This window comes from Eumetopias jubatus, unplaced genomic scaffold (assembly GCF_037043125.1).
Source record: "Eumetopias jubatus isolate StellerSeaLion01/CBP00866 unplaced genomic scaffold, mEumJub1_p1.0 scaffold_16, whole genome shotgun sequence".
Classification (NCBI taxonomy): Eukaryota; Metazoa; Chordata; class Mammalia; order Carnivora; family Otariidae; genus Eumetopias; species Eumetopias jubatus.
In genome coordinates this window covers 40,684,274-40,712,055 of record NW_028274822.1, presented here as the reverse complement: position 1 = coordinate 40,712,055, position 27,782 = coordinate 40,684,274, and the positions used below count along the sequence as shown (strand labels likewise).

The following is a 27,782-nucleotide window of genomic DNA, read 5'->3' as shown; positions in this document are numbered from 1 at the left end:
CTCCTACTTATGCACATACACTCTCTCTCTTTCTCAAATAAATAAAATCTTAAAAAAAAAAAGATTTAAAAAGTCATTATGGAACTGTTAAAAAAAGTTATAAAATAACTTAAATATTGAAACTGAAAATTTTACACAGAAAAAATATAATACCAGCTTACATTTGTTCTTCAGCTTAAGGCTGAAGTATCTACAAGCAAGGCTTGCTGAAATAATTTAATAACACATACCTTCCATAATACGACAATATTCAAATCCACCTCACTGCACTTCTGAATTAATCTCACAGCATCCCCTATTGACTGTTTTTCTGCGTGCACAGATGGCTGGGCTTGTGGTTTCTTTAATTCAGAAGATAAACTTCGGTAAAAGAAGTCTGCACATGGACTTGCTGAACTTACTATCTGTTAAAAGAAAATCATTTATCTACATAAATGTTTTCAACTAAATACACTCTGCCAAAATTTATATTTCTCTATATATTTCTATATAACCAAAAGGCTTATTCAATAATTTCTTGTCAATCTGTCAGTACAGGGAGGCCGTAAAACACACGAACACAGTTAAACACCTAAAATATTTGGTACAAATTACCCTGAATCTTAAAGCTATTATCTCAAAGTAATTAAACTATACTGCCATGACATTAGGTTTGACCTTCCAAGTATCAAGGGAGGATAATGGGTAGTTCTAAGAAAATGCATAAAAAATAAATTATTGAAAAGTAATATTCTTTGTACTATTAAAGTAACAGAAATATTTCTCATTCAAATACTTAGAACCCTAGACAACGTCCAATGAAACAGAATGCAAATGGAATTACTGGTCTTAATATGGTTTTTATACTTGAAGGGAGAGAACATGAAAAAAATTTTTTTAAAAATTTTAAACGGAATCAGAACTACAGGATTTCCTTTAACAGAATACTGTGTTTCATAGTAAAATCTCTACACTTAAGATTCCCTGCATTATAGGCTATATTATATAGGTGCTAAGTTTCAAGTTAATTATTAAATATTAATAAATAGATGTTTTCCCCTTTAAGAGTGAACTATTTTCTGGTAAACAATTGTCCCTATAGGTTTCTCAGTAACCTGTAGTGCTTGGTGAGTTCTATTTATTCAACCAGATTCATCAAAAGGGAAAATGTCTTTGTTTCTGCCTTCTTCGGTACTCCTATACAAAATTATCTGGCAACAAATACAGTAAAAATTACAATCTTAATATAAGGGTCTTAATTATGTCTCTAAGGATTTTAAGTTTCAAAAAGAAATGAACAGAACAAGCAACTGAAATCATGAAACCTAAATTCAATCATTCAAGAGGCACAGTGTTGCCAAAAGTCACAATTGTTTGGGAATTACTGGGCTTTTGGTACACTGAGATATTCTAAGTAACTATTTCTTCAAGTAGTCAAAAGACAGCCACAAAGAATGTGTCAGATGAAGGCAAATGATAAGAGAAATACAAAAGTGTAAGAATGTCTAGGATTATCAAAGAAAAAAACACAAAGAAGAAATAGTAACTGAAACAGTAGCAAAAATAACAGTAACAGGGCACAACTACACGGAATTTTACACCCTTGGTCCAGTATTTCTCAAAGCAGATCACCAGATCACCTCTTCCGATTATCTGCAGAGCTGGTTGAAAATGCACATTCCTAAACCCACCCAAGACATAATGAGCCACAGTTTTGGGGGAGGCAAAGCCTTCATTTTTACAAAATTTTCTAGATCAAAAATAGGGTCTGCAGACTGATAACCTCAACATCACCTAGGAGCTTATAACAATTTATTATACATATTTTTTATTAAGTAAACTCTGTGCCCAATGTGGGCTTAAATTCATGACCCCAAGATCAAGAATCACATGTTCTGCTGACTGCACCAGCCAGGTGCCCCAGCTTATAGCAATTTAGATTCTCAGGTCCCATCCCAGGCCTACCGAATCAGAATCTGCATTTTAACAAGAGCCCCAGATACTCATATGTACAGTCTCTGAAAGTTTGAAAACCACTGCTCTAGGTGATTCTTACAAATAATTAAGTTGGATTATCACTGTCCTAGACAAAAATCACAAAAAAGTTTATAATTTGGATGTCAGAACCATATGATACACCAAAATCCAGACGATTATCACCTTTATGTTCCACTGTGACCACTTCCCCTAATAAATAGGTTCCCTTGTATAATCCGGTTTCATTTTTTAATCCCAAGGATTATACTTTTTACCTGTGATACTCTCAAAAGGAAGTTAGTTTTAAATAACTAATTAAAATGGTATAATCCATATAGCATTTCTGCTCTGTTTTGAAACATGAAGATAAGTTGCAAAACCCAACAAAGTTGACATTTCATCCACAAAAGATTCTGGGGATTACTAAATCAATAGTTTTGCCAAAACAGTCAGATATTCTAAAACTGTGACTTTTAAAATCAAATGCTATTGTGCTCATTTGCATACCTGTTCATTTCCAAAGATGATATCTGCAAAGGTATATTTTTCTGAGAACTGTGTGGCAACTGAAAAACAGGAAAACAAACTAATCAATATCATTGGCATGAAATATAAAATGACCCTTAGGAAAGTGTGAAAATAAAATGAATTTACCTTCTTTTTCCTTACATCGTATTGCCTTGAAGCAAAATTTTCCCTTCTCTCTACTGGCAAGTTTGGCATCTAGAAAGAAAAGAAAAAATTTCAAAGATCTTTCTTAGCTGCTTATGACATGGTAAAACTAACTCATTCAAGCTTCCTTAGTCAAACTGAAAAATAATTCACAATTATAAATAATGTTTAATGAAAAAATCTTTCTTTTCATCTCCATAAAGCAAATTTCAGGTCTTAAAAAGGATGAAATTCAATTTTCTTGAAATACATGTTGGTATGTGTGTGTGTGACATTACAGATTAACAAAAGTTTAAAAGATAAGAACCTGGGAACCAGGGAGCCCACAATCCCACCACTCTATCATTTCTTCATTTCCTTTCAGTATTTTTTATATGTATGATTTATATCAATATTATTATATGCACATACTGTGCTATGATGCATTTTCTCAGTATTGTGAACACTTTAAAAATGTTAACATATTTTAATGACTAAAAAATAGTCTGAGTTATAATTTACATTAAATCCACACTGATTTTTTCCATATTAAACATAACCTTGCAATACACTGCTCTGTTTTCAATGTATGGACTTTCATGTATTCTGAATTAATCCCTTTGTATAAATTCCAAAAATAAGGATTACCAAAAGACTAAAGAGGAGTTTAAACATTTTTATATTTTTTGAAATATACTGTACAATTCTCCAGAAAGAGCAAATATCATTTTGCTAGCTTCACTCCACTCTTACAAACACTTGGCATTCTCATATTACTGCCAGGATAATAAATTGACAGAAATATTCTGGAAACCAATTTGTCAATATATGTCACAAGTATGTATATTCTTCTGTTTGAGCATTATATAGGTATGGAAATACATAGAAAAGTCAGTCAGTCACTACAGAGGTACTATTATACACAGAAAAACAGCAAAGAAAAGAAAAAGACCCTTCCATATTCTAGTCTATGTGTTTCTGTATTGTTTGAAATTTTGAAAGTGATCGTGTACTCAGGCACTGATTTTCCAATTGATTAAAGAAAATGCAAACAGAAAGATGTGGAAGGAAATAAAAAGATGGGAAAGAATGAATTAAGAAAGGTAATTTGATTCACAAACTAATGAAAACACAATTGAATGCTTTAAGGTTAATTATTAAAAAGGTGCCAACATATCTTATGATATTATAGTACTACTCTGAAAAAAAAAATCAAGCAACGAAGATGTGAGAATTCACTATGAAGGAAAAAGTCACAAACCTTTGTTTTCAGAGAGATTTACAGATTTCTGTAACTTCCAGTGTTTGCTACCACTTGATACTTGTACTATATGGAATTCCTTAACACCTGCTTCACTCTATCAAAAAGAAATAAGAGTCATTCAGGATTTAGGAGCACAAACTTAGAGTGTTCTAATGAAAACAATATTCTGACACTGCTACCAAAGTACTGATTAATATAAGATGAAATTTTTATTCTGAAATAAACAATATATATTTCAGAATGCTTAAGTTATTTAAATCCTTCCTTAAACATTCTTTTTTTTTTCTTTTAAGTAGGCTCCACACCCAGCATGGAGCCCAGTGCCAGGCTTGAACTCACCACCTGAAGATCAAGACGTAAGCTGAGATCAAGAGTCGGATATTTAACTGACTGAGCCATCCAGGCACCTTCTCCTTAAACGTTCATAAAACAGAGAAGTCAATATTCTATCCAAAAACTGTATCTAACTATAATGTACACCAGTGGCAAATTTTAAAATACTGAAAGGTATTCAGTTATTAGAACCTATCATAATGAGTTACTGGTAGTATTTACTAGACCAAACAGTATTTGTTATCAATTTTTTTTGAAGATTTACTTATCTATTTTTATTTTTTTTATTTTTTTATTTATTATTATTTTTTTTTTACTTATCTATTTTTAGAGAGAAGAGACAGAGAGTGCGTGTGCAAGCACAGAGGGGAGGGGCAGAGAGAGAGAGAGAGAGAGAAAGAGAAACTTAAGCAGACTCCGCCCTGAGCTTGGAGCCTGAGAGCGCAGCTTGAGCCTAAATCAAGAGTCAGAGGCTTAACTGTCCACACCACCCAGGCACCCCTTGTTGTCAATTTTGAATCAAAACTGTAGCATTTTCATTTCTTCTAATCTTTCTGAGATATCTCAGTCTCATTAAGGCAAAAACAAACAACAAAAACAAATCAGAATCCCAATATACAGCCCATGCACATAAAGTTAAACTGTACATAATTTTTTATTCTCCTGAAATTATTAAAATCTTAAAATTTTAGGGACGCCTGGGTGGCTCAGTTGGTTAAGCATCTGCCTTCGGCTCAGGTCATGATCCCAGGATCCTGGGATCGAGTCCCATATCGGGCTCCTTGATCAGCGGGGAGCCTGCTTCTCGCTCTGCCTGCAGCTCCCCCTGCTTGTGCTCTCTCTGACAAACAAAATCTTTAAATAATAATAAAATCTTAAAATTTTATTTTTACAAATGTTACTTTCGTTGAAGATCAGAAAAGTATTAGCATATAAACCCCAAATATCTTAAAAAGAAGCAACCTTACAAGTTTATGAAGCCAAAAGCAAAGGACATTCAGAATAACACTTCAAGTAAGTATTTGAACTAAATCAACCTGAAGCTAAGATGTTATTTTAATCATGAGATCTCAATTCCCTTCTTTAATATGCATTTTTATACAGTATTTAAACAGAAATGGTAAAATGTTTATGTTTTATATGAAGAAAATGATGCTCTCAGAAATGTGTAAGTGAAGGTTACCAAGTTAATATGGAATGTGAAATCCTAACACAACTTTGTAAATTTAGTTATATCAATAGATTCTCAATGGTGAGATTAGAAAGCACTTTATTAGATCTCTGTGGTACTGAATTACTCACATATGGGGCTATATATCATACGAATATATTAATGCCAGCAGGTCCTTTTTAGACTTAAAATTACGAAGTTAGGGATGCCTGGGTGGCTCAGATGGTTAAGTGGCTGCCTTCGGTTCAGGTCATGATCTCAGGGTCCTGGGATTGAGTCCCGCATCGGGATGCCCCTGCTCAGTGGGGAGCCTGCTTCTCCCTCTCCCTCGGCCTGCTGCTCCCCCTGCTTGTGTGCCCCCTCTCTCTGACAAATAAATAAAATCTTAAAAAAAAAAATATATATATATATATATATATATATATATATAAGGGGGGTGGGGGGATGGGTTAGCCTGGTGATGGGTATTAAAGAGGGCACATTCTGTGTGGAGCACTGGGTGTTGCGCACAAACAATGAATCATAGAACACTACATCAATAACTAATGATGTAATGTATGGTGATTAACATAACAATAAAAAATTAAAATATATATATATAAAAATTATAAAGTTAATGGAAAATTAAGATGTTTTCACACCGTTGTAGATGAACATTCCTAAATTCCTAGCTTACGCTATCTTGTGGGGGGAAAAATTCTTCCCTAAAAACAAAGGAAACACTTCAATATAATTAAAAATAAAATTTAGTTTTAAACCAACTTACTGTATTGGTATTTTCCACATCCACAAAGACTAGCATATTGCCCCCTCGGCCCTCCTCATCTTCAAGAGAATTACTTCTGCAGACAGTAGCTCGTACATTCAAAGATCGGCTGGTACAAATAACTGCAGTGTGTCTTAATATTCTGTGACTGAAGAAATACAAAATTGCAAATTTAATGGAAGAACCTCTCCATGTGTTAGGATTCTCTAATTCCAAACAAAGCTTTTAAAACCTAATTGCTCTCAGGACCATTTGTACTCTAAAACAAAAACAAAGAATACAATACAGTAAAATTATCTAGTTGGCATAACTTCATTTCAAATTTTCTTCTCAGTTTGGAAGGAAACTAACGGTCTCCCAGACTCTAGGCATGTCTGCTCACCAAACTCATCAGTATAGCACATGAAAATAATTTTCATGTAGCAATGTCCTAATTATGCCACTTCTCTGACAGTGGTTTCAAAGCAACTGATCCCCTATCAAGGAAACCCCAAACTTTCACCAGGCATTGAAGGCCCTCCACAATAGAGCTTTTTACATTTCATTGTTAATTCCCCTTTACTACTACTTTTTTTTAATATTACCTCCTAAATTTCTTTTTTTTTTTTTTTTTAAGTACAACTGAAATACAATGTCCCAGGAGTTTCAGGGATAAATCATATTGATTCAGTATTTGTATACACTATGAAATGATCCCTTTGATAAATCTAGTTACCATGCTGTCATAAAAAAGCTATTGTAATATTACTGACTATATTCCCTATACTATAGATTACATCCATGACTTATTTTAGAAAGTTTGTACCTCTTAATCCCCTTCACCTGTCTCACCCGCCCCCCCAACCCCCTCCCCACTCTGATAACCAGCAGCTTCTTCCTTGTGTTTGAGTCTGTTTCTGTTTTGTTTTTTCGGATTCCACATATACGTGAAAAATATGGTCTTTCTCGGTCTTATTTTACTTAGAATACTCTCTAGGTCCACCTGTGTTATCACAGATGGCTCGATTTCATTCTTTTTTATGGCTAACATTTGTGTGCGTGTGCATGTGCACACACATGCTGCATTTTCTTTCTCCTGATACATGGGACACCTAGGTTGCCTCCATATCTTGGCTATTGTAAATACTGCTGCAATGAACATAGGAGTGTATACGGTGGTTTTGTTTTCTTCAGATAAATACCCAGAATTGGAACTGCTGGATTGTATGGTAGTTCTATTTAGTTTTTTGAGGAACTTCTATACTGTTTTCCATAAGTGGCTGTACCAATTCACATTTCCACCAAGTGTATGTGGGTTCCTTTTTCTCTACAACCTCACCAATACTTACTATTTTATCTTTGGTAACAGCCAATCTGACAAATTTGAGGTAATATCTCATTGTAGTTTTGATTTGCATTTCCCTGATTAGTGATGCTGAGCATCCTTTCATGTGTCTGTGGGCCATCTATAGGTCTTTTGAAAAATGTGGACTTAGATCCCCTGTCCATTTTTTAATTTTTTATATTAAATTGTGTAAGTTCTCTATATATTTTTGATGCCTGATTTGCAAATACCTTCTCCCATTCAGTAGGATGTCTTTTTGTTTTGCTGATGGTCTCCTTCATTGTGCAAAAGCTTTCTAGTTTGATGTGATCCCATGTTTTAGTTTTTGTTGCCCTTGCCTGAAAAGAGCCCCCAAAATAGTGGTAAGATCAATGAATGTCAAAGAGCTCACTGCCTACGTTTTCTTCTATTAGTTTTATGGTATCAAGTCTTACATTCAAATCTTTAATCCATTTTGAATTTATTTTTGTGTATGGTTTAAGATAATGGTCCAGGTTCATTCTTTTTGCAGGTAGCTGTCCAGTTTTCCCAATATCATTTATTGAAGAAACGATCTTCTCCACTGTATTTTCTAGCTTCTTTTGTCATAGATTTAACTGACCACATACACACACATTTATTTCTGGGCTCTCTATTCTGTTCCATTGATCTGTGTCTATTTTTGTGCCAGTATCATACTGCAGTGATTACTATAGCTTTGTGGTACAGTTTGAAATCAGGGAGCATGATAGCTCCAGCTTTATTCTTCTTCCTCAAGATTACATTGACTATTTGGGGTCTTTTGTGGTTCCATACAAGTTTTAGGATTCCTTGTTCTAGTTCTGTAAAACATGCCATTGGTATTCTGATGGGGATTACATTGAATCTGTAGAGTGCTTTGGGTAGTATGAACATTTTAACAATATTAATTCTTCCAATCCATGAACACAGTCTATCTTTCCATTTATTTGTGTCATCTCAATTTCTTTCATCAATGTAAAAGAGACCTCCTTGGTTAAATTTATTCCTAGGTATTCTTTTTTATGCAATTGTAAATAGGACTGTTTTCTTAATTTCTCTGATAGTTCATTATAGAACTATAGAAATGCAATCGATCTCTGTATGTTAATTTTGTATCCTACAACTCTACTGAATTCATTTATTAGTTCCAATAGTTTCCCCTTTACTTCTTTTACACATATTTTACACTGTGACCAAACTATATTCAGTTTATATTTCCTAATTTACAAATTTTCATTTATATATAGTTACTCCCTGGAATACCCACTACTTTCTTGCCTATCCCCCTTGATATCCAAATTCTGAAATCTTTACTTTCTTTGGAAGCTCATTTCACCACTACTATATTCCACAAAGCCTTCCCTGACTGCTTGACCAGAGTATGCTCTATTGTCTTCTGAAGGGGAATTAATATTTACTGAGCATCTAAAATGTCCCCATGCTTATAAATACTGTATCATTTTGTCCTCACAGTCTTAGAAGATATTTAAATATTCCATTAATAAATGGAGTAACACAATTATTCCTAGTTAATTTTATAAAAATGACAACGGCATTATCACAAATAAAATAATATGTTGTTTAATTATAGTCCACCGACCCTTGTGAGCACCAAGGTTTGATTTCTTCAGTGACCCTCATTATAACACTACCCTAATCATCTATTCTACAAATATATACCTTTTTCCCCATACATTCTCAGGGGTCAGGAGAGGGCACAAGAGAAAAAGGAAAGGTAAAACAAAATAATTTTCTTGAAACAGGATGACTATAGCAGGTTGTCTTCATATACAAATGGTACCTGTGAATTTCATTATTATGTGGTAACTTTGGCCAGAGTACTTAGTCGTATCAAAGAATCATAAAGTTTATAGATAGAAGCCACTAAAAAGATTAAGGTAGCCTCATTTTTTGTACTTTTGGCTACTTAGAACTTATATTAGGGACAAGCTCAAATATAAACATCATGTATAATTTGGAAGGGGATAATTTCTTAAGAAACGATGACATATGTTAACAAATATCAAAATGTTTATTTGAATTTGTCCACATACATTAAACACAGAGGTCAAATCAAGAAAGTTTAATAATACTCACCGTATTTTAGGCTGCTTTTTAACACTTTCATAGTAAAACAAAAAGTTAATTTCATGGACACCTTCTTCATCTGGCCCACGTAACCACATTGGTAGCTGAACTGAAGCTCCAGGTAGAAGAACGGTGTCAGGAAGGGGAACAGGAATCACCTCTGGCTGACTTCCTATGCCAATGCCAAAGTCTACAGAGGAAGCTGATGATATGAGTGCTGTACATTCAGAGGTAGAATCTGTCACAACAGTCTTGTAAGCACTACAGTTCTCAGAAGCTGTGGGACTTAGTGGTGTTAGAACAGCTGTGTTACCACCAAAAGTAAAGAATTCTGGACGTTTAGAAACAACCTTCAATCCAGTAAGAGGACATTTGCTGACATTGACAAATTCTACATATGCTTTTCGGATTTCTCCACAGAGGAGCCCTGTAGGAAAATGTATAAAGAACACCTGCATTGGAGGGAAAAAATATTATTATACTGTCTGTTAAAAATTCCGAACCTCTAGTGAAAAACAATTTAAGATGCTGTATTTCTTTACGAAAGGTTTACAATTATTCTCTTTGATATCTCCCTGAATATATGACAATTAACAACTCCATTTTAGAAAAGACAAGACAGAGACCAATGTTATTCAGTAGCAGATTGCAGAGTTATGAATTAAAAATAAAACATCAGTGACAAGTGAGCTATCAAGAAAACTTTGACAACTGTGTAGACTATGGACAAGTTACAAGTAATTTAACATGGCTATGTAAATTAAATGATTATCAGTTGAAAAGCCCTTATCAATGTCAACTTGCAAAACAATTCAACTATTTTTTATTCATCATTAAGATGCAAAGATACACCAGAGATCTTAAAAGGGAAGAATGTGCAGATCCATGATTCCATATCCATAATTTTAAAACCCAAAAAGCTCTGAACAACCTCAAACTTTTAGTAACTCACATGGGAATGAAATCTGATCTAACAAAGGCTTTTTATACCCTTTCCCATTCATGTGGTTCACTCACGCAATATTAATGTGCTTGATTTCCAGATGCTACCACAAACCCAATAGGGGTTACATAACACTTTGGATATAAACACACACACACACGCACACGCACACGCACACACACTCTTTCTAAAAATTAAGGATAAAAAAATGATTTTCAACACACATCTGGCCTCAGGATTTCAGATAAGTGAATGTGAAGCTGTACTAGAGAGGTAGAAATATGGGCTAACAAAATCACCTAGTAAGTTATTTTCATTTAAAAGATGCTTAAGTGTAAATATCAGAAGTACACGGACAGTATCTAAGAAAGGAGGAATATAAAGGTACAAGTATGGGAAAAAAAGGTTCTAATAAAGTTATGGCTGGCATTCCCACAGGAGTTATTAAAATCCAGTGGAAATACTTATGTTTCTTTCTCTTTTTTTAAGATTTTATTTATTTGTTTGTTTGAGAGAGAGTGAGAGAGCATGAGTAAGGGGCGGGGAGAGGGAGAGGCAGGCTCCCTGGACTCAGGGCTTGATCCCATGACCCCAGGACCACGATCTGAGAAGAAGGCAGACGCCTAACTGACTGAGCCACCACCGGAAATACCTATGTTTCTTAATCTAAATTTGAATGGAAATTCGCTATGGCCATAGTCTTAAGGAAGAAGATAAATTCTGTGGACAGCAGAAGCTTTAAAAACAGGTATGAGAAAATAAGGAATTAATGTAGCAATCTAAAACATAGGTTAAGAAGAAAAAAAATAGGCATAGGATTATATTAAAGACACTGAGTATGTACTGATTAGCCAGTGTCAAACTTAGTCAAATAAGTTAAAATTTGTGAAGTAATATAAATTCTGAGATATGTTAAAAACAGGTGAAAAACTACCACAAAGACACACTAAAATACACAGACACCTGAATACCATCAAGAAGGCTAAGGCATTGGCTAGATGGGAAGGGTGCTGGAATTAGCAGAACAGTGATGCACCGTGTGTAGATCTTCATCCTCACTCTTGTCTTGGTAAACACATTATACGAGATTATTTCATCAGACACTAGACTGGTCACTTCTTTCACTACTCCCTTAAACACTTTGAATTGTATAAAATACTTCTGACATAAGATATTAGAAATAGGAATATGCCATGAAATCTCTTATCAATATTAATGTCTATCATTGTTGACCTAAATATAATAAAAGGTCTTTTTAACTGACTTCATACTGTGGTTTGTTGGATTAACCAATTTCTTATGCATCTTAGTAGAAAATACTGAGTGATATTTAAGGAAGTGAACATCAGTGACTTGAGGCTTTCTACTATGTCCTCCTTCTTCTCCTTATCAAGAGTTACTATTTATTCCCAAACTTGCTTAATTAAATTATTATATAAACCACTTCTATCTTTGCCTGAAATTATTGCTTTCATTTTTAAATAAACTCTACTCTAGATATATAATGTAAACTACTTAACAACGATCTTTAGATTCTCACTCTAATGAAACCAAAACTGGAAACTTAAAATGACAACTTATGGATGTGGGTGAATGCATGAAAGACAGACAAAATTCATATTAGGAAACCTGTACCAATACAAAGAACTCATAGAAAAGGCCTCGACCTAAATCCACCCCCCCCTTCAAAATAGTGAATAAATGTGTACATTTGTATGTTTTCTTAAGGTAAAATATTTAGGGTATGGACTTATTGTGGTTTTTTTGTTATTCACTTTACAAGCTTTTTTGTTTATTCAACAAAACACCAGTTGTTATTATGTAGCATAAGAGGTCCTCTGTTAAAATACCCTCTTCAAGGAGAACTGCATCTATAACAATAAAGTTTTTTAAAAACTCATTATGGTATACAAGAAGAAAAATTAAGTACAGAACTAGCAGTATAAAAAACAAAATAAATTTAAAAACTACTGAGTTAAACATTTAAAATCATATATCATCTGGTTCAACTTACCCCATTTCATAAGAAAAGAAACTTTCCAAGGTCAGATAATTAGAGACAGGGCTCAGAAAGTCTAAAAGTAAGTCTCTATACATAATATGTCATCTGAGAAGTACTGCACTTAAAAACCATTTGTACTTTTGCCAATCTTTTTTTTTTTTTAAAGATTTTATTTATTTATTTGACAGAGAGAGACACAGCAAGAGAAGGAACACAAGCAGGGGGAGTGAGAGAGGGAGAAGCAGGCTTTCCGCCAAGCAGGGAGCCCGATGCAGGGCTCGATCCCAGGACCCTGGGACCATGACCTGAGCCGAAGGCAGACACTTAACGACTGAGCCACCCAGGCGCCCCTACTTTTACCAATCTTACAAAGACCATTGTAATATGGTACAATGAAAATTATAAGCTAGTAAAATCATAAAAATGAAGTATTTTGGTGTCCTCTACTGACTGATCTCAATTTACCCAGAGTAGTCAGAATCTTCCTTTTGAAAGTAAGCTCTAGCAAATTCTTACGTAAAGAATTCCAAGCAAACTGTTTATTAATTAGTGATTTCTAACCTAAAATGATGACTAAACCTAAAATAAAATTTGGATCCCAACTCATTTCAATCCATCTTCAGCCTTAGAACTCCTAGGTGTAGCAATGCAAATCATAATAAAAATTCCATGCATTACTATGGGAACTTGACAAGTTTGGATAAAATGGTGCAAGTATTAAGGAAAAAGAAAAAAATTAAAGATTATGAGAAAGATTTGGTTAAGAAAAATAATAAAGCAAGAATATAGTATTGACACAGAGAGATGAGGAACTATGATCAAACAGAATAGGTATCATCCAAAAAAACCCCCAAAACCAAAAAACAGGTATGCATACTTTCAGGATATTTAATAGTGTATTAGAAAGAAGGTATAGTGAGTTGCCAATATTCAATTAATGGTAATTAGGACCAGGAACAAATAAAGTTTGATTCCCTACCCCTAGACATTCAGAAGAGTATTATTCCCCTGGATTTAAAAAAGAACATAGACATGAAAAAATAAAACTATAAAAGTTCTGACTACAGAAGTCTCTGTAAGTCTAAAATGCAGAAGCAACAAAGGACAATCAGATAGGACTTCATGTATGTTAAAAATCTTAACATGGTGAAAGACACCAAATCAATATGTGTGAAATATTTATCAACCAGAAACTAGCATTGAAGTCAGTCTATAAGTCTTTTTATTTGCCCTACACAACTCTTTAAATGAAACATAATTAAGCAAATGTAAAACTTGGGCAGAATACATGCAGCTCAGCAATAACCTCCCCTCAACACACACACACGCCACCTTTTCATGAATAAACCTACCCTGCCCCCACTGTAGGTATAGAATTAGTGCCCAGAAAAATCATCCAATGAGAAAAGGGAAATGATACCCAATTCAAAGGATATAACAGGTAATCATATGGACATACGGAAGGAAAAAAATCGTAAGAACTAAAAACACGAAGACTGATCATTTTATCAGACATTAGAGAAATGTAAATAAAGAATGTCATTTTTATGGGGCGCCTGGATGGCTCCGTTGTTAAGCATCTGCCTTTGGCTCAGGTCATGATCCCAGGGTCCTGGGATTGAGCCACACATAGGGCTCCCTGCTCTGCGGAAGGCCTGCTTCTCCCTCTCCCACTCCCCCTGCTTGTGTTCCCTCTCTCGCTGTGTCTCTATCAAATAAATAAATAAAATCTTTAAAAAAAAATGTTTTGGGGCGCCTGAGTGGCTCAGTCATTAAGCATCTGCCTTTGGCTCGGGTCATGATCCCAGGGTCCTGGGATCGAGCCCTACATCGGGCTCTCTGCTCCACAGGAAGCCTGCTTCTCCCTCTCCCACTCCCCCTGCTTGTGTTCCTTCTTTCGCTGTGTCTCTGTGTGTCAAATAAATCAATAAAATCTTTCAAAAAAAAATGTTTTTCACCAACCTTAATCATGAAAGTTAAAAAAAAAAAAAGGATAATATCCAGTATGGCAGAGATGTGAGGCAACAGATTCCCATTCTCAAGCAAAGTGCAAATTGCTACAGCCTTGCTGAAGGTAATTTTGTAGTATGTTGCAAAATGTTTTATTTATATACCCTTTGACCCAGCAACTCCATTCTAGTCTAAACTAGAACATGGACAACATATATACATAATGTGACTTACTGAAGAACTGTCAGTAATGATGAAAAGCCAGAACTACACTCAACAGATAAATGGTTAAAATACATTATGATATATCTAAATAAAGAATGCCATATGTAGCTATAAAAATAAAAGAATTTTGGGGTGCCTGGGTGGCTCAGTCGTTGGGTGTCTGCCTTCGGCTCAGGTCATGATCCCAGGGTCCTGGGATCGAGCCTCGCATCGAGCCCCGCATGGGGCTCCCTGCTCGGCGGGAAGCCTGCTTCTCCCTCTCCCACTCCCCGGCTTGTGTTCCTGCTCTCGCTAACTCTCTCTCTCTCTCTCTCAGTCAAATAAATAAATAAAATCTTCTAAAAAAAAAAAAAAAAGAATTTTTACTGAATGAAAACAAAGACCAAACAAGTAAGGGTAAAATGTGCAGTATGATTCCATTTATAATTACTAAAACAATATATGAGTGTACAACGAAAGGCCTGAAAAGAGAAACACCAATTTAATATAACTAGCACTTTTAGAAGGTAAACGGCTAAGTTTCTAACTCCCCTACCAAGAAAACCTGAGGATGAGGGAAGACAGACCTCCTGCCAGTGTTTGTAACACTGCATGACCCTGCCATTGGTTTGCCTCTCAGGTAGACAACTGATCCAAGGTAGGCCAGATTTCTCTCCCAGAAACGTGAAATTTGTAATAAAGTGGCACAAAGACTAGAAAAGTTGTTAGACTAAGGTCATATCAAAAGTAATGCTTTCTAAAGGCTTACAAACATTTGCTGCTACATTTCCTGGAGGTGCCAAGTCCTTATTCTTCTTTGAGACTTATTGTTCTATAATACTTCAGTTTCTCAGAGATGTTCCAATATCCTTCAACTAAATAATAAACATTTTCTCTTTTTTGGCTTATGCTACACCTAGCCATCAGTTTCTATCTTCTGTAACTAAAAAGGCTTTAACTTAGAGGCATGAAAGTAGGGTGAGGTGGGAAACAGAGACAATGAAGGGAATATTGTTTTTTTATTCATATACTTATCTATTTTGCTCAAACTTTTTATAAGCATTAATTCCTGTATTATTTTTGTACCTTATCAAAAAAGCCACTGATTTTAATAAACAAAGTCATTGATTTTATTAAACAAAGTGTTCTTTAAATGTATTTTCTCAATTTCCATTAATATTTTGAGGTTTATATTTTATAACCTGGCTGTGATTTATCTTTGTGAATTAGATCTATTAAACTTAGCTTAATAACAAAAAGTATGGTTCAATGTAATATCAGTAACTTCAAAGTCTAAGATTACTTTACTGAAAATATTATCTGACCTTATAGACAATTTATTAATCCATGAAATTTTAAAAAGTGAAATACCTCCAATAGTGGCATTTCCTCCGTGATAATGGGATCTAAACGTCGATCAGGACCATATTTAATAGATGTTTTCTCTTCTTTTGTATTGTTAAGTCGAGGACCTTGAATTTCTAAATCTTGTCTCCCTCGGACTGACATACTCAAGGAATGCTTTCCTGAAACAAAAAACAGTCAATGCCCTAAAGGAATTTGAAATGTTAAATGACATCAATTTAGCTTGAATACTGTAACTTTCAGATTATTTCTAGAAAAATCCTAAATAATTACTGAGTAGCATGGTTAATCAAAGAATTAAGAGTACTTTATTTTTATGTTTAACCACACCTACTGTATGCTGATTAATTTCTCATTAGGATTTACTTATTTTGCAGATACAAAATACATTAGAAGGGAATAAAGTTATTTTTGAAGCAATGGCAGAGTTTAAAATAACCCAAATAATCTGACTAAATGCCTTTGTTAAGGCACATTAAACCTATTTTTAAAAACACCTCATTTTCATTTCATTCATTTATTCTATGGAGATTTAATTATTAGTTTTGTATCTGTTTAGCAATGCTATAGTTTTACCTGTGTGACATCTAGGAAGAGCATCAATGCCATCTACTGTCACGCAGCCCTGAATAGTGCCAAGATTATAAACAACTCCCAGAACATGCAGCTCCCCTATGTGATGGGGAAAGAGCTTTAGTCTCGCCTGTGGAGATATTTAAGTCACTCTTATTATCTGTTTTCATAATATCTTAAATAGTGCAAAACCTAAATTTTGTAATACTGCAAAAATATAAACTCATGACCTATAGTTTTGAATAATCAATTAATTTCTTATATTGGAAAACATTTTCTTCAAAAGAAAGTCTGTAAACAGGCCTGATCTACATTAACACTTCCAAGTCAACAAAAACCAAAATATTCTGCTCAAGCAAATATTATATGAAATTATCACACCGACCACCTTCAAAAAAGCAAAAACTTTTCACCAGGCTTCTTTGGAAATTAACAAACCAAAGACCACTGCAAATCTACTCTTCCCACCAATTTCCTCTTGTGCAATTCCTGTTTCCCAATCTTCCAAATTTTACCTTTTAAGAAAACTAGAATATAAAACAAACTGAAAAAATTGATTTTTATTAAAATTTGTTTGCATCTTACTTTTTGAAAGGCTTAAGACAAAAAAATAATAAAATAGTTACCACTTTGGATTCTTCACTATTAATTAAAAATTCTGAAATAACTTCAGTTCCAATCATTTCAGGTTCACCTGTTACCTGAAAAATAAGTTATTTTGTAAAACATACATTCTAATGACTAAAGTATCAGAATATTAACATTCCTATACATCAGTACTTAAGAACAATAACAATAATTATAGTTAGTATTTACTAGGTTCTTACTATGTGCTAAGCAAGATGCAGTGTTTTACTTTCACACCTGGAGTAAAGCCACGCAAGTAGCAGAATGAGTGATATATACATTTTTTCATTTCATTCAGTCCAATTCAAGTAAGGGGGGTAAGTGACCTACTCAAAGTTGCAGCCAAGAGGATAAAACTTCAAGAGATAAAAGTTCAGTTACTAATGGTCAACAATGGCCAAAATGGCCATTTAATCTTACAACCAGAGCAAATTTCTCCATTTTGTACTCTCACTAGCCTCTTTTTCCAAATTGGCCAATTACACAAAGTAATGGCAACTAAGCAAGATGCATAAAAGACTAGTGGATAATAAGGGCTGTAAGAGAGAGCAAAAAAAGGCCTGTGGCCTCCAAATTTCTGTAAGAGACTACAATCTCTGGTCATGTAACAAAGCAGAGTTAACTGACTTACACTTGGGGTAAAGCTGGTCCTCATAAACACTGTTTTACTTTTACCATGAAGTTAGTCATTTCACACAATAAATAAAAATTACATTTCCCTAAGTTCCATTTCAGCATCTTAATCCATGAGTAGAAGCTTATGAAGAAATCCAAAGACTTTGAAATTTACAGGAAAAAGTGTAACAATTATACACAATGAAAATTTTCACTCAACTTTAATAAACCTCCTTTAAAATCTAATATATTAAACAGACTAATATATTTAAAAAAGCTAATGGATCTTTAAAAAAAACCTTTCCCAAGAGTAAACAGTTTATACGCTTCTAATTTGTATTCCAGACATCTAAAAAACATTAGAAAAATTAATAAATTTGCTAAAATTCCAGTCAGAATAGAGTCTACAAAATCTCAATCTTTCAAACTATTCACAATGAGTGTAAATAATCACAAAATGTCTTTAATGGATTTAACTGACAGACTCTAAATAAGGCAATCTTTAAAAATCAAAACACTTCAAGAAAAATAATTTATACTAAAGTTAGTATGACATACATCTTCTTTCAAGTTCTCCCTCTGTAAATCAGTGCCAAAATGTTGGGATATTTCCCAGTTCCAAAATAATATTTACCACATTTCTAAAGCATATAGTTAGGTGGTATAAAAAAGCAAAAGTTATAGAGTAGATATTGGTGAATAACATATAAATGGGTAAAAAATGTACTGTCCCAGTTCTTTCTGTTACAATCAGCTTGGTAACAAAAATTATTTGTTCAAGTCATTCCTGCTTCAAAAATAACTATCCTAGATAAAGAGTTTATTACAGACCTGAATAAGAAAAAGATAAATACATATACATAAAGACAATCCACAAAAAAAAGGAAATATAAGAACTTCAACTTCACCAGAAATTAATGACATGGAAAATAATAAAGTAAAATAACATTTTTCTTACCTATCAAATCAGTAAGATTTTTTTTTTTTAATAAATAAGAATACTTAATGCTGCAAAGATGATATGCAACCCCATGTGCTGTTAGTGAAAAGCTTGTTGGTATGACCTTTTGGGAAACTAATAGAGTACCAAAATACTTATTCCCTAAAATGTTTTAACTTCATGCCCAGGAATCTTTACTATAGAATTTATCAGGATAAAAAACTATACACCCAAATTTTCACCACTGTATTATGATGATAGTAAACAAATGGAAACTTCTAAAACAACTATCAGTGGAGAGATATTAGAAGAGCTTACAGGCCATCCATGATGGAATATTATAAAGAAATGAAATATGGAGACATTTTAATATCAAAATATGCATATGAATCAACACAGAATGAAAAAAAACCAACATACACAATATGATAGAATCCTAAATATGAGAGAAAACATACAGATGGAAATGACTAGGAAGATACAGAAAAGTGTTAAAGTGGTTATTTCTAAATACTGAGAAGACAGTTTTATTTTTATTCCTTATGTTTTTTATATACTCAATTTTCAACAATAAGCATATGTCATACTTTTTATAACTAGGGCAAATAAGCATAAAAAAGAATAAGTACAACTCAATGAACAGAAAAAACTGAAATGTTATGCATCTGTTAAGGCTATTACTGAAACATGCTTATTACAAATACCTTTTAATAACTTACTAGTTCTTTAACTTCTTCATTATCCTTTCGACTACTATCTTTGGGTTGAAACTTCCACAGCAATGACAAATCAGTCAACAAAAGTGGAACCTTCAAAGGATTTCTAAAGGCCACTTCCACTGTTACTGGTTCTACAAAAGAAAGGCCTAAATTAATAACTTTAATAAACCCCAACTATGCTTTGATTCTCTAAACCTATACCTAAACCTAGTCTAAACCCTATTCTTCAATTCTCTAAACATACCTTACTTTCACAGCTCTGCATTTCTGCCTAGACTATCTTTTACCATCTTGTACATGTCCATTTATTCAGGATTCAGTTTTAAAATGACTTCCTCGGGCGCCTCGGTGGCTCAGTCGTTAAGCGTCTGCCTTCAGCTCAGGTCATGATCCCAGAATCCTGGGATCAAGTCCCGCATCAGGCTCCCTGCTCAGCGGGAAGCCTGCTTCTCCCTCTCCCACTCCCCCTGCTTGTGTTCCTGCTCTCACTGTCTCTCTCTGTCAAATAAATAAAATCTTTAAAAAAAATAAAATAAAATGACTTCCTCTAGGGGCACCTGGGTGGTTCAGTCAGTTAAGCGGCTGCCTAGGCTCAGGTCATGATCTCAGGGTCCTGGGATCGAGCTGCACATCGGGCTCTCCAGTTAGCAGGGAGTCTGCTTCTCCTTCTCACTCTCCCTCTGTGCTCTCTCTCAAATAAATAAATAAAATCTTAAAAAAAAAAAAGACTTCCTCTAGAAGATTTCCCCCCAATTTCTTTGTACTAACACATGTCATTCTCTCTTCTATATTCCAGTAGCATACTGTATATACAGTATTAGAGCCCACAATGCCTGGTTTTATAGATGCAGCTCACTAAGTTATGTTTCCTAATTTATTTTTTCATGCCCGGCTTCCAGTGATTTTTGGCAGATAGAAAATTACTTGTAAGTAAAACAAACAAAAAACCATGAATAAAAATTCAAGTACATCACCTTCTACAACTGCCAGTGGAAATCTTGAGTTATCTGAATAACCGTTCAAACAGTACTGTGTGGGGTGGAAACTGGATGGAATTACTCCTCTGTTAACCACAGCTACAACCTGTTCTTCAAGTTCTCTCCACTGCTGAGAGGATTCAGAATCATATTCTTGATCAAGACTTACATGAGTAGCTGCTTGCTTTTCACCTAAAAAAAAAAAAAAGTCACAATTAAGCACACATTTATTAGCACCTGCCCTCAAATGAAACACATTTTAAATAAAAATCCAAAGTAGCCAAATAAGTATATATACATACTCACTCTTGCCAGTTTAATTATCTGAGAGAAAAATATCCTCTTACTAACCCTAGTCTAACTGGAACTTGACTTATAATATTGATGTTCTTTTCTCCTTAACGCTGAAAGAATGTATTTTCCCTAATACTGCACAATTTTATATGAAATACCTCAAACATACAGAAACACATTACTCTCCTTCATCTCCACTAGCACTTCTTCCCAGAGTTCTTCCAAAGCTGAAATATAGTGTTCTCATCCATATTTTTTACTTTACCACATATTACTGTATACATAAACAATGTATGCATTGTATGAATTGGTTTATATGCTTGAAATTTATATAAATGGAATTACGTTTGATTGATCATTCTGTAACTTTTTTTCACTGAACATTATGGTGTATTATTCATATTGAAACATGTAGAACAATTTCACTCATGTCCTACAGCGTGAATCCATTATATAAATATGCCAAAATTTATCAATTCATCTCCTCTATCATCTTACTTTTTTTGCTATTAAAACCAATGCTGCCATAAACATTTTGATAAATATATATACATAGACTTTTTTTTTTTAAGATTTATTTGAGAAAGAGAGAGAGAGGAGCAAGGAAGGGCAGAGAGAGTCTCAAGATGACTCCGCATTGAGCATGGAGCCCAATGCAGGGCCTGATCCCAGGACGCTGAGACCACAACCCAAGCCAAAACCAAGAGTTGGACACTTAACCAACTGCACCACCCAGGCATCAATTAATAAATATTTTTAAATAAAATATTAAACTAAATCTCAATGAGAAACATATTAATAAGCTCAAATATAAGAATGCTTAGAACTGGGCGCCTGGGTGGCTCGGTTGAGCGACTGCCTTTGGCTCAGGTCATGATCCTGGAGTTCCGGGATCGAGTCCCACATCGGGCTCCCTGCTCGGCGGGGAGTCTGCTTCTCCCTCTGACCCGCCCCCCTCTCATGCTCTCTATCTCATTCTCTCTCTCAAATAAATAAATAAAATCTTTAAAAAATAAAAATAAAAAAAAGAATGCTTAGAATTACAAAATTTACTTTAACATATTTATGCTCTTGGCCCACTACTGCCATTCTAAGGCTCAATCCTAAGAAAATAAGCCTATATTTTAAAAAGTCTTACAAGAACAGCAGAATATTGGCAACTGTTCTCTGCTTCTAAGAATATCTGAAATCTCCATAATAAAAACTTAAGAAAAGTTTTATCCACAAAAATGTCCATCACAAAATAATTTTATGTAAGGAATGAAGGAAATAGTCCAACTATATAACAAGCAAATATTAAGGTACTTTATTTATATGTACTGAATAGAATATCTTACTGACATTAAAAATGTTTAATAAGACTATGTAATAACATGAGCATTCTTTATACTATGTGAAAAAACCCATTATAATTATAGCTATTTTATTGTTATTTTTAGCTTGTAGAGCTGGAAGGTACACCACTGAAGTAGTGGTAGGATGGTTAAGTGATTCGGTACAGAGTTATTTATTTTCAAATATTCTTTAACAATTACAACATCATTTCTTAAATTAAAAAACACTTAAAAAAATAGTCACTAGGTAACAAGGCCAAATAAAATTTTACGAACCATCTGCTGGTCGTCTGTCGTGGCCGAAGAAAACCCGTGTTGCTGAACTGTTAATATACGGTAAAGGTAGCTGTGGTAAAGGACCATCTGGTGATAGCTGACTTACATTCTAGGAGAAATACAGAAGAAAAAGAATTTTTTGAGAAAATTCTACTTTCTTTATATTTGCCTCATTTTTTTAACATGCAAGGTATTAAAAATATGTTAAGCAAGAATATTAAGATAAAGAATTGCTAGTTTTACTTAATTTATCAGCCTTAAAATTTTAAATAACATTTATCCTGGCCAAGAGAATCTTTCTAAAGTTCCTCAGTTAATGAGCTCTCTTTGGATGTGGAAACGTCCAAATATTATTTTGCTATGCACTTTATTTTCTGTGACTCATTACAGCATCCTATCTGTCAAAATTCTAACCCATATGATCTCAAATTTATAAAGTATGAAAGGGTATTTTCTGCAGGATAGATAAAATATTCATTATTCACAAGTCTTGAGGAAAAATTTTTAAAATTTGAAAAATAAATTTTTCCATAAAACAATGTTTTGTATGTTATTTTCTAACCTCCTGTCTCAGTGAGGTATTTTTCCTTCCTGTTAATTTTTCTGGGTTAGACCATAATACTATGTCCACTTCCCACAGACAGATACCTTTTCATCTTTCATAGGTAAAAGAAAGTAATGTACTTTTTCCAAAGGATGGTATGAGGACCCAGTATATTATAAAATCAGTTATGATGCCAAAAAAATAATAATAAAGAAGAAGCAGTCCAGAAAGCTTGTGGCATCTTTTTTTTTTTTTAAGGTCCAAGAACAGGCACAGATCAAATGTTTACTGGAATATTAAAATTCCCTTTTAAAGATCTGTAGAAGGGCAATGCAACCCAGATCTATGACCAAAGGGCATACTGCCACACTTTATTATGACAGATAATTACATAAATTTTAAGAAAACCATTTTATTAAACAACTACTAAAGGAGTTTTTTTTTTTTACTAAAAATAATGACTTAAATTTTAATATCTACTACTGAAAATAAGTATTCACCTTGTAAACATAAAGATACTCTCTGAGGAAGGCCCCTTGTTGAGCAGCAGATTGTTTACTTTCATTGATTAAAATATGCCTAAAAGCAGACACAGCATTGTCCAGTTGCCTAAGGGTATACGACTGGCGCCCAATAGTAAAGTTAATGTGATCCTCTGCAAGAGACCAGCCTTTTCCCTTGTAAACTTGCATGGCTTGACAATAACAGCGTAAAGCATGCTTTTTCTGAAAGAAAATAAACAAAACGAAGTATTAAAATCCAAATTTCTCTTGGACTAGAAAAAATAAACACACACACTATCACGAACCTGGTAACTGGTGTTTCTTCTAACAGAGACTAGAATGATGAGAAAATGAAACTAACATTTATGAAGACCCCTTTGCAATTATTACTAAAAAACAAGAGGTCCTGAAGCAGGCAAGTGACTGCTTTGTCCAACAGCAGGAAGTCTAAGAAGGCAAAAATAATCATGACTTTATGAAAAACCATCCGGGAGTTTTCAGAGCAGTAGCATACAGAGTCATGAATTAGTCAGGTTGTTATTTAAAACTGAGAACTATCTTACTAATTTTCTTATGGTCATCTCTGTACCACTGCACTGGGCTGAATGCTAACTAAACTACTGTTTCGTTTGGTAGTAAGAGTATGGTATATTCTTTTCTTTTGCTCACTGCTGCATCCTGCCACACCTGTGAGCAGATGTTTGGCATTAATTACCTATCACTGCTACCCTCTGAAGTCAGACAACCTCTATCTTAAACCTGGGATTTGGTACCAAGGAAGAGGCTTCACTCCACTAAACCTTCTACTTCAGAGTATACTCTTGTACCTACTCCCCTCTCCAGGGTGGATTATAAACTTTGTACCATGTATATCCAGGACTGCTTGTTTTTTAAAGAAATGTTTTCTTGGTATATAGTTAAAGCAAATCAAAATCATGTGCCACTTAATAGCATGCAGTTTAAAAACTCAGTCTCTCTTCTGTGATATTCCTACAAAGATACCCAATTTGAATCTCATCATGAGGAAACACCAAACACACACCAAACAAATTGAGGGATACTCTATAAAAATAATTGGCCTGTAATCTTCAAAAGTATCAAAGTCATAAAGTCAAAGGATCCTTCTGAACAGGATCCTTATGCTATAAAAGACATTTATGGGACAACTGTCAAAACCTGCATAAGGTCGGAGGATTAGCTAGCGGTACTGTATTGAGTCCTTGATCTGATTGTTGTATAATGGTTATACAGGAGAAAAAGTCTTGTTTCTAGGAAATGGGGAATATGTCCTAAAGTATTTGTGGGTAATGAGGCACCAGGTAGACAACTATCAAATCACTCAGCTAAAGTGTCTGAACAGTACTTGTAACTTCTTTATAAGTTTGAGATTGTTTCAAAATAATTTTTAAGTTATGTTTTCTTGAAAAAACACCCCAATCTCCATATTGCATTTAGTAAAAAGGAACATTTAGTAAACATTTAGTAAAAAGTCTAAAAAACTAAGATACAGGGGCGCCTGGGTGGTTCAGTCGTTGAGCATCTGCCTTCGGCTCGGGTCATGATCAAGCCCCGCATCGGGCTCCCTGTTCCGCAGGAAGCCTGCTTCTCCCTCTCCCGCTCCCGCTCCCCCTGCTTGTGTTCCCTCTCTCGCTGTGTCTCTCTCTGTCAAATAAATAAATAAAATCGTTAAAAAAAACAAAAACAAAAAAACTAAGATACAAAGAAACAACTTAATATGTCAAAATGTTGAATTCAAGTGCATTTTTTAGGATTTCTTGGAAAAGCATCTAAAGAGATTTAAAAGGTAACAAGGATTTAAAATCTGCCTTTTAAGGGCGGCTGGGTGGCTCAGTTGCTTGAGCGACTGCCTTCGGCTCAGGTCATGATCCTGCAGTCCCGGGATCAAGTCCCAAATCGGGCTCCCTGCTCAGCGGGGAGTCTGCTTCTCCCCCTGACCCTCCCCCCTCTCATGCTCTCCCTATCTCATTCTCTCTCTCAAATAAATAAAATCTTTTAAAAATATATAAATAAATAAAAAAAATAAAATCTGCCCTTTTTATTTATTTATTTTTATTTTTTTTATTTCTTTTTTAAAGATTTTATTTATTTATTTGGCAGAGAGATACAGAGAGAGAACAAGTAGGCAGAGAGGCAGGCAGAGGGAGAGGGAGAAGCAGGCTCCCTGCTGAGCTGGGAGTCCGATGCGGGACTCGATCCCAGGGACCTGAGCCGAAGGCAGCCGCTTAACCAACTGAGCCACCCAGGCGCCCCTGCCTTTTTTTTTAAAGATTTATTTATTTATTTGAGAGAGAGAGAGAGAGAGAGAGCACATGAGACGGGAGGGTCAGAGGGAGAAGCAGACTCCCCGCCGAGCAGGGAGCCCGATACAGGACTCGATCCTGGGACTCCAGGATCATGACCTGAGCTGAAGGTAGTCGCTTAACCAACTGAGCCATCCAGGCGCCCAATACAATCTGCCTTTTAAAGTAAAAATTGAAACATTGTCCCGGGGTATACTGGACAACACAAACAGACCCTTCTCTAGCACTTTCTTAAAATTTTTTACTAATTTTAATCCTTGGTAATGCCAGTTCTTTTTTTTTAATTGCCTTTTACTTGTTGATAATTCTTAATGGAAAACTAATGGTAAAAAAAAGGAACTATTAAAAATGCTGGGGACAAGATAAGTGATTCAGTCCCCTCAGAGAGGACTGAGAAATGGCCTTTCTATATACACATATGATCTTCTCTAGTGTCCTCTCATCCCTGCCAACAACACACATTTTAATGGAAATGTCATGAAAAGTTGGTGTGTCTCAGAAACAACCTGCCCTTAGTCACAACTATTTGTGTTCTATGTCCTACCTTCCAAGGAAGATACTATTCTTGACCAGCTACAATAGGACATATGTTTGTTTTTTCAAAAGAAAAGCATTTCTAGTTATACTTTCAGTTTCTACATATTGTCTGAGAAAGAGATTTTCTGGATGCAGGGTATATAAAGAGTGGTCACAAAATATAAAACTGGGTACCCTGGAATCATTAACACCAGGAGATAACTACAGTTAAAGATGATTAATAAGAGGGCGCCTGGGTAGTTCAGATGGCTAAGCTTCTGCCTTTGGCTTGGGTCATGATCTCCAGGTCCTGGGATTGAGCCCCGTGTCCAGCTCCCAGCTCAGCACGGAGCCTGCTTTTCCCTCTCCCTCCACTTCTCCCCCTGCTTGTGCTCTGTCTCTGTCTCTCAAATGAATAAATAAAATCTTATAAAAAAGAAAAAGATGATTAATAAGCCAAAGAGTAAGTGTATGTCAACCTACTATAAATGTAGCATTTTTAATTCACATGCATTTCCTAGAAGCAACATGCCCTATAATTTCAGAAGATGAAATATGAGCAGCTATTTCCAGTTCCAGTGACATCATCATGTTCATAAATGAAACTATTCCCAAAAGCGGACAAAGATGTGGAAAAAGATGACTTACTTTTAATAAGAGACAATGGACCATTCCCAATGGAGTACTTAACTTTCATCCCAAGCAAAGGGAACCACATGCGTATTACATTTTGTTAATTTCTAAATAAAAACACTTTTAAACGACAATAAACAATGGGATAACATGTTTCAGATGCATTTGCATTTACTATGGAAGGAGGTGAAAAATGATAGTTTAAAATTCTGTTCCACTTTAGAACCTGAGAAATTCTAGTTGATGGAGTGTATCAATTATTTTAAAAAGATATATAATTTTATAAATATTTTTACAGTTTTGCATCTAATATAAAGCAAGTTCACCTATTTTCTAATTGCCAGTTTCCAAAAATAGAGGGAGGAACCCAATCTTGAAATACTTGTCTTTTAAAATCATGGCATTTTGGGGGCACTAGGGTGGCTCAGTCATTAAGATCTGCCTTCGGCTCAGGTCATGATCCCAGCCAGGGTCCTGGGATCGAGCCCCGCATCGGGCTCCCTGCTCTGCAGGAAGCCTGCTTCTCCCTCTCCCACTCCCCCTGCCTGTGTTCCTTCTCTCGCTATGTCTCTCTCTGTCAAATAAATAAAAAAAAATACTAAAAAAAAAAAAAGGCATTTTTACATGAAACTGAGAGTAATTTCTGAACACTTGTTTCTTTGCACCTCTGTAATAACATACAATTTAAAACACTGACATGTTTGGTTAGCACAGACTGAAAAATAAAAGTATGTTCATAAAAATTCATTATTAGCCAAATTTTTTTAAGTCCTCATATTCCCCTACCATACAAAAAGCTCTTTAAGAAATAAGACCATGGTTTTATGGGTCCATGCTAAGCTCCTTGTATAGTCCCAGGAACACGGGGATGATTCTTCAATCCACACTTACCT

The 27,782-nt window shown here is 34.7% G+C and overlaps 1 protein-coding gene across 3 annotated transcripts in view; it reads right to left on the bottom strand.

The window, feature by feature from the left end:
- The window catches only part of TRAPPC8 (trafficking protein particle complex subunit 8), an 87,761-nt gene that overhangs the window by 16,765 nt on the left and 43,214 nt on the right, over positions 1 to 27,782 (bottom strand). For all 3 annotated transcript variants that reach the window (XM_028098147.2, XM_028098145.2, XM_028098146.2), the window contains exons 13-25: positions 23,417 to 23,641; positions 22,373 to 22,481; positions 20,466 to 20,660; positions 19,492 to 19,622; positions 17,217 to 17,291; positions 16,594 to 16,720; positions 16,024 to 16,178; positions 9,563 to 10,005; positions 6,142 to 6,289; positions 3,869 to 3,965; positions 2,611 to 2,679; positions 2,464 to 2,522; positions 231 to 404 (exon numbers count right to left, since the gene is read on the bottom strand). In XM_028098147.2, the coding sequence (XP_027953948.1) occupies positions 231 to 404; positions 2,464 to 2,522; positions 2,611 to 2,679; positions 3,869 to 3,965; positions 6,142 to 6,289; positions 9,563 to 10,005; positions 16,024 to 16,178; positions 16,594 to 16,720; positions 17,217 to 17,291; positions 19,492 to 19,622; positions 20,466 to 20,660; positions 22,373 to 22,481; positions 23,417 to 23,641 (2,007 nt within the window). The remainder of the gene's footprint in view (positions 1 to 230; positions 405 to 2,463; positions 2,523 to 2,610; positions 2,680 to 3,868; positions 3,966 to 6,141; positions 6,290 to 9,562; positions 10,006 to 16,023; positions 16,179 to 16,593; positions 16,721 to 17,216; positions 17,292 to 19,491; positions 19,623 to 20,465; positions 20,661 to 22,372; positions 22,482 to 23,416; positions 23,642 to 27,782) is intronic.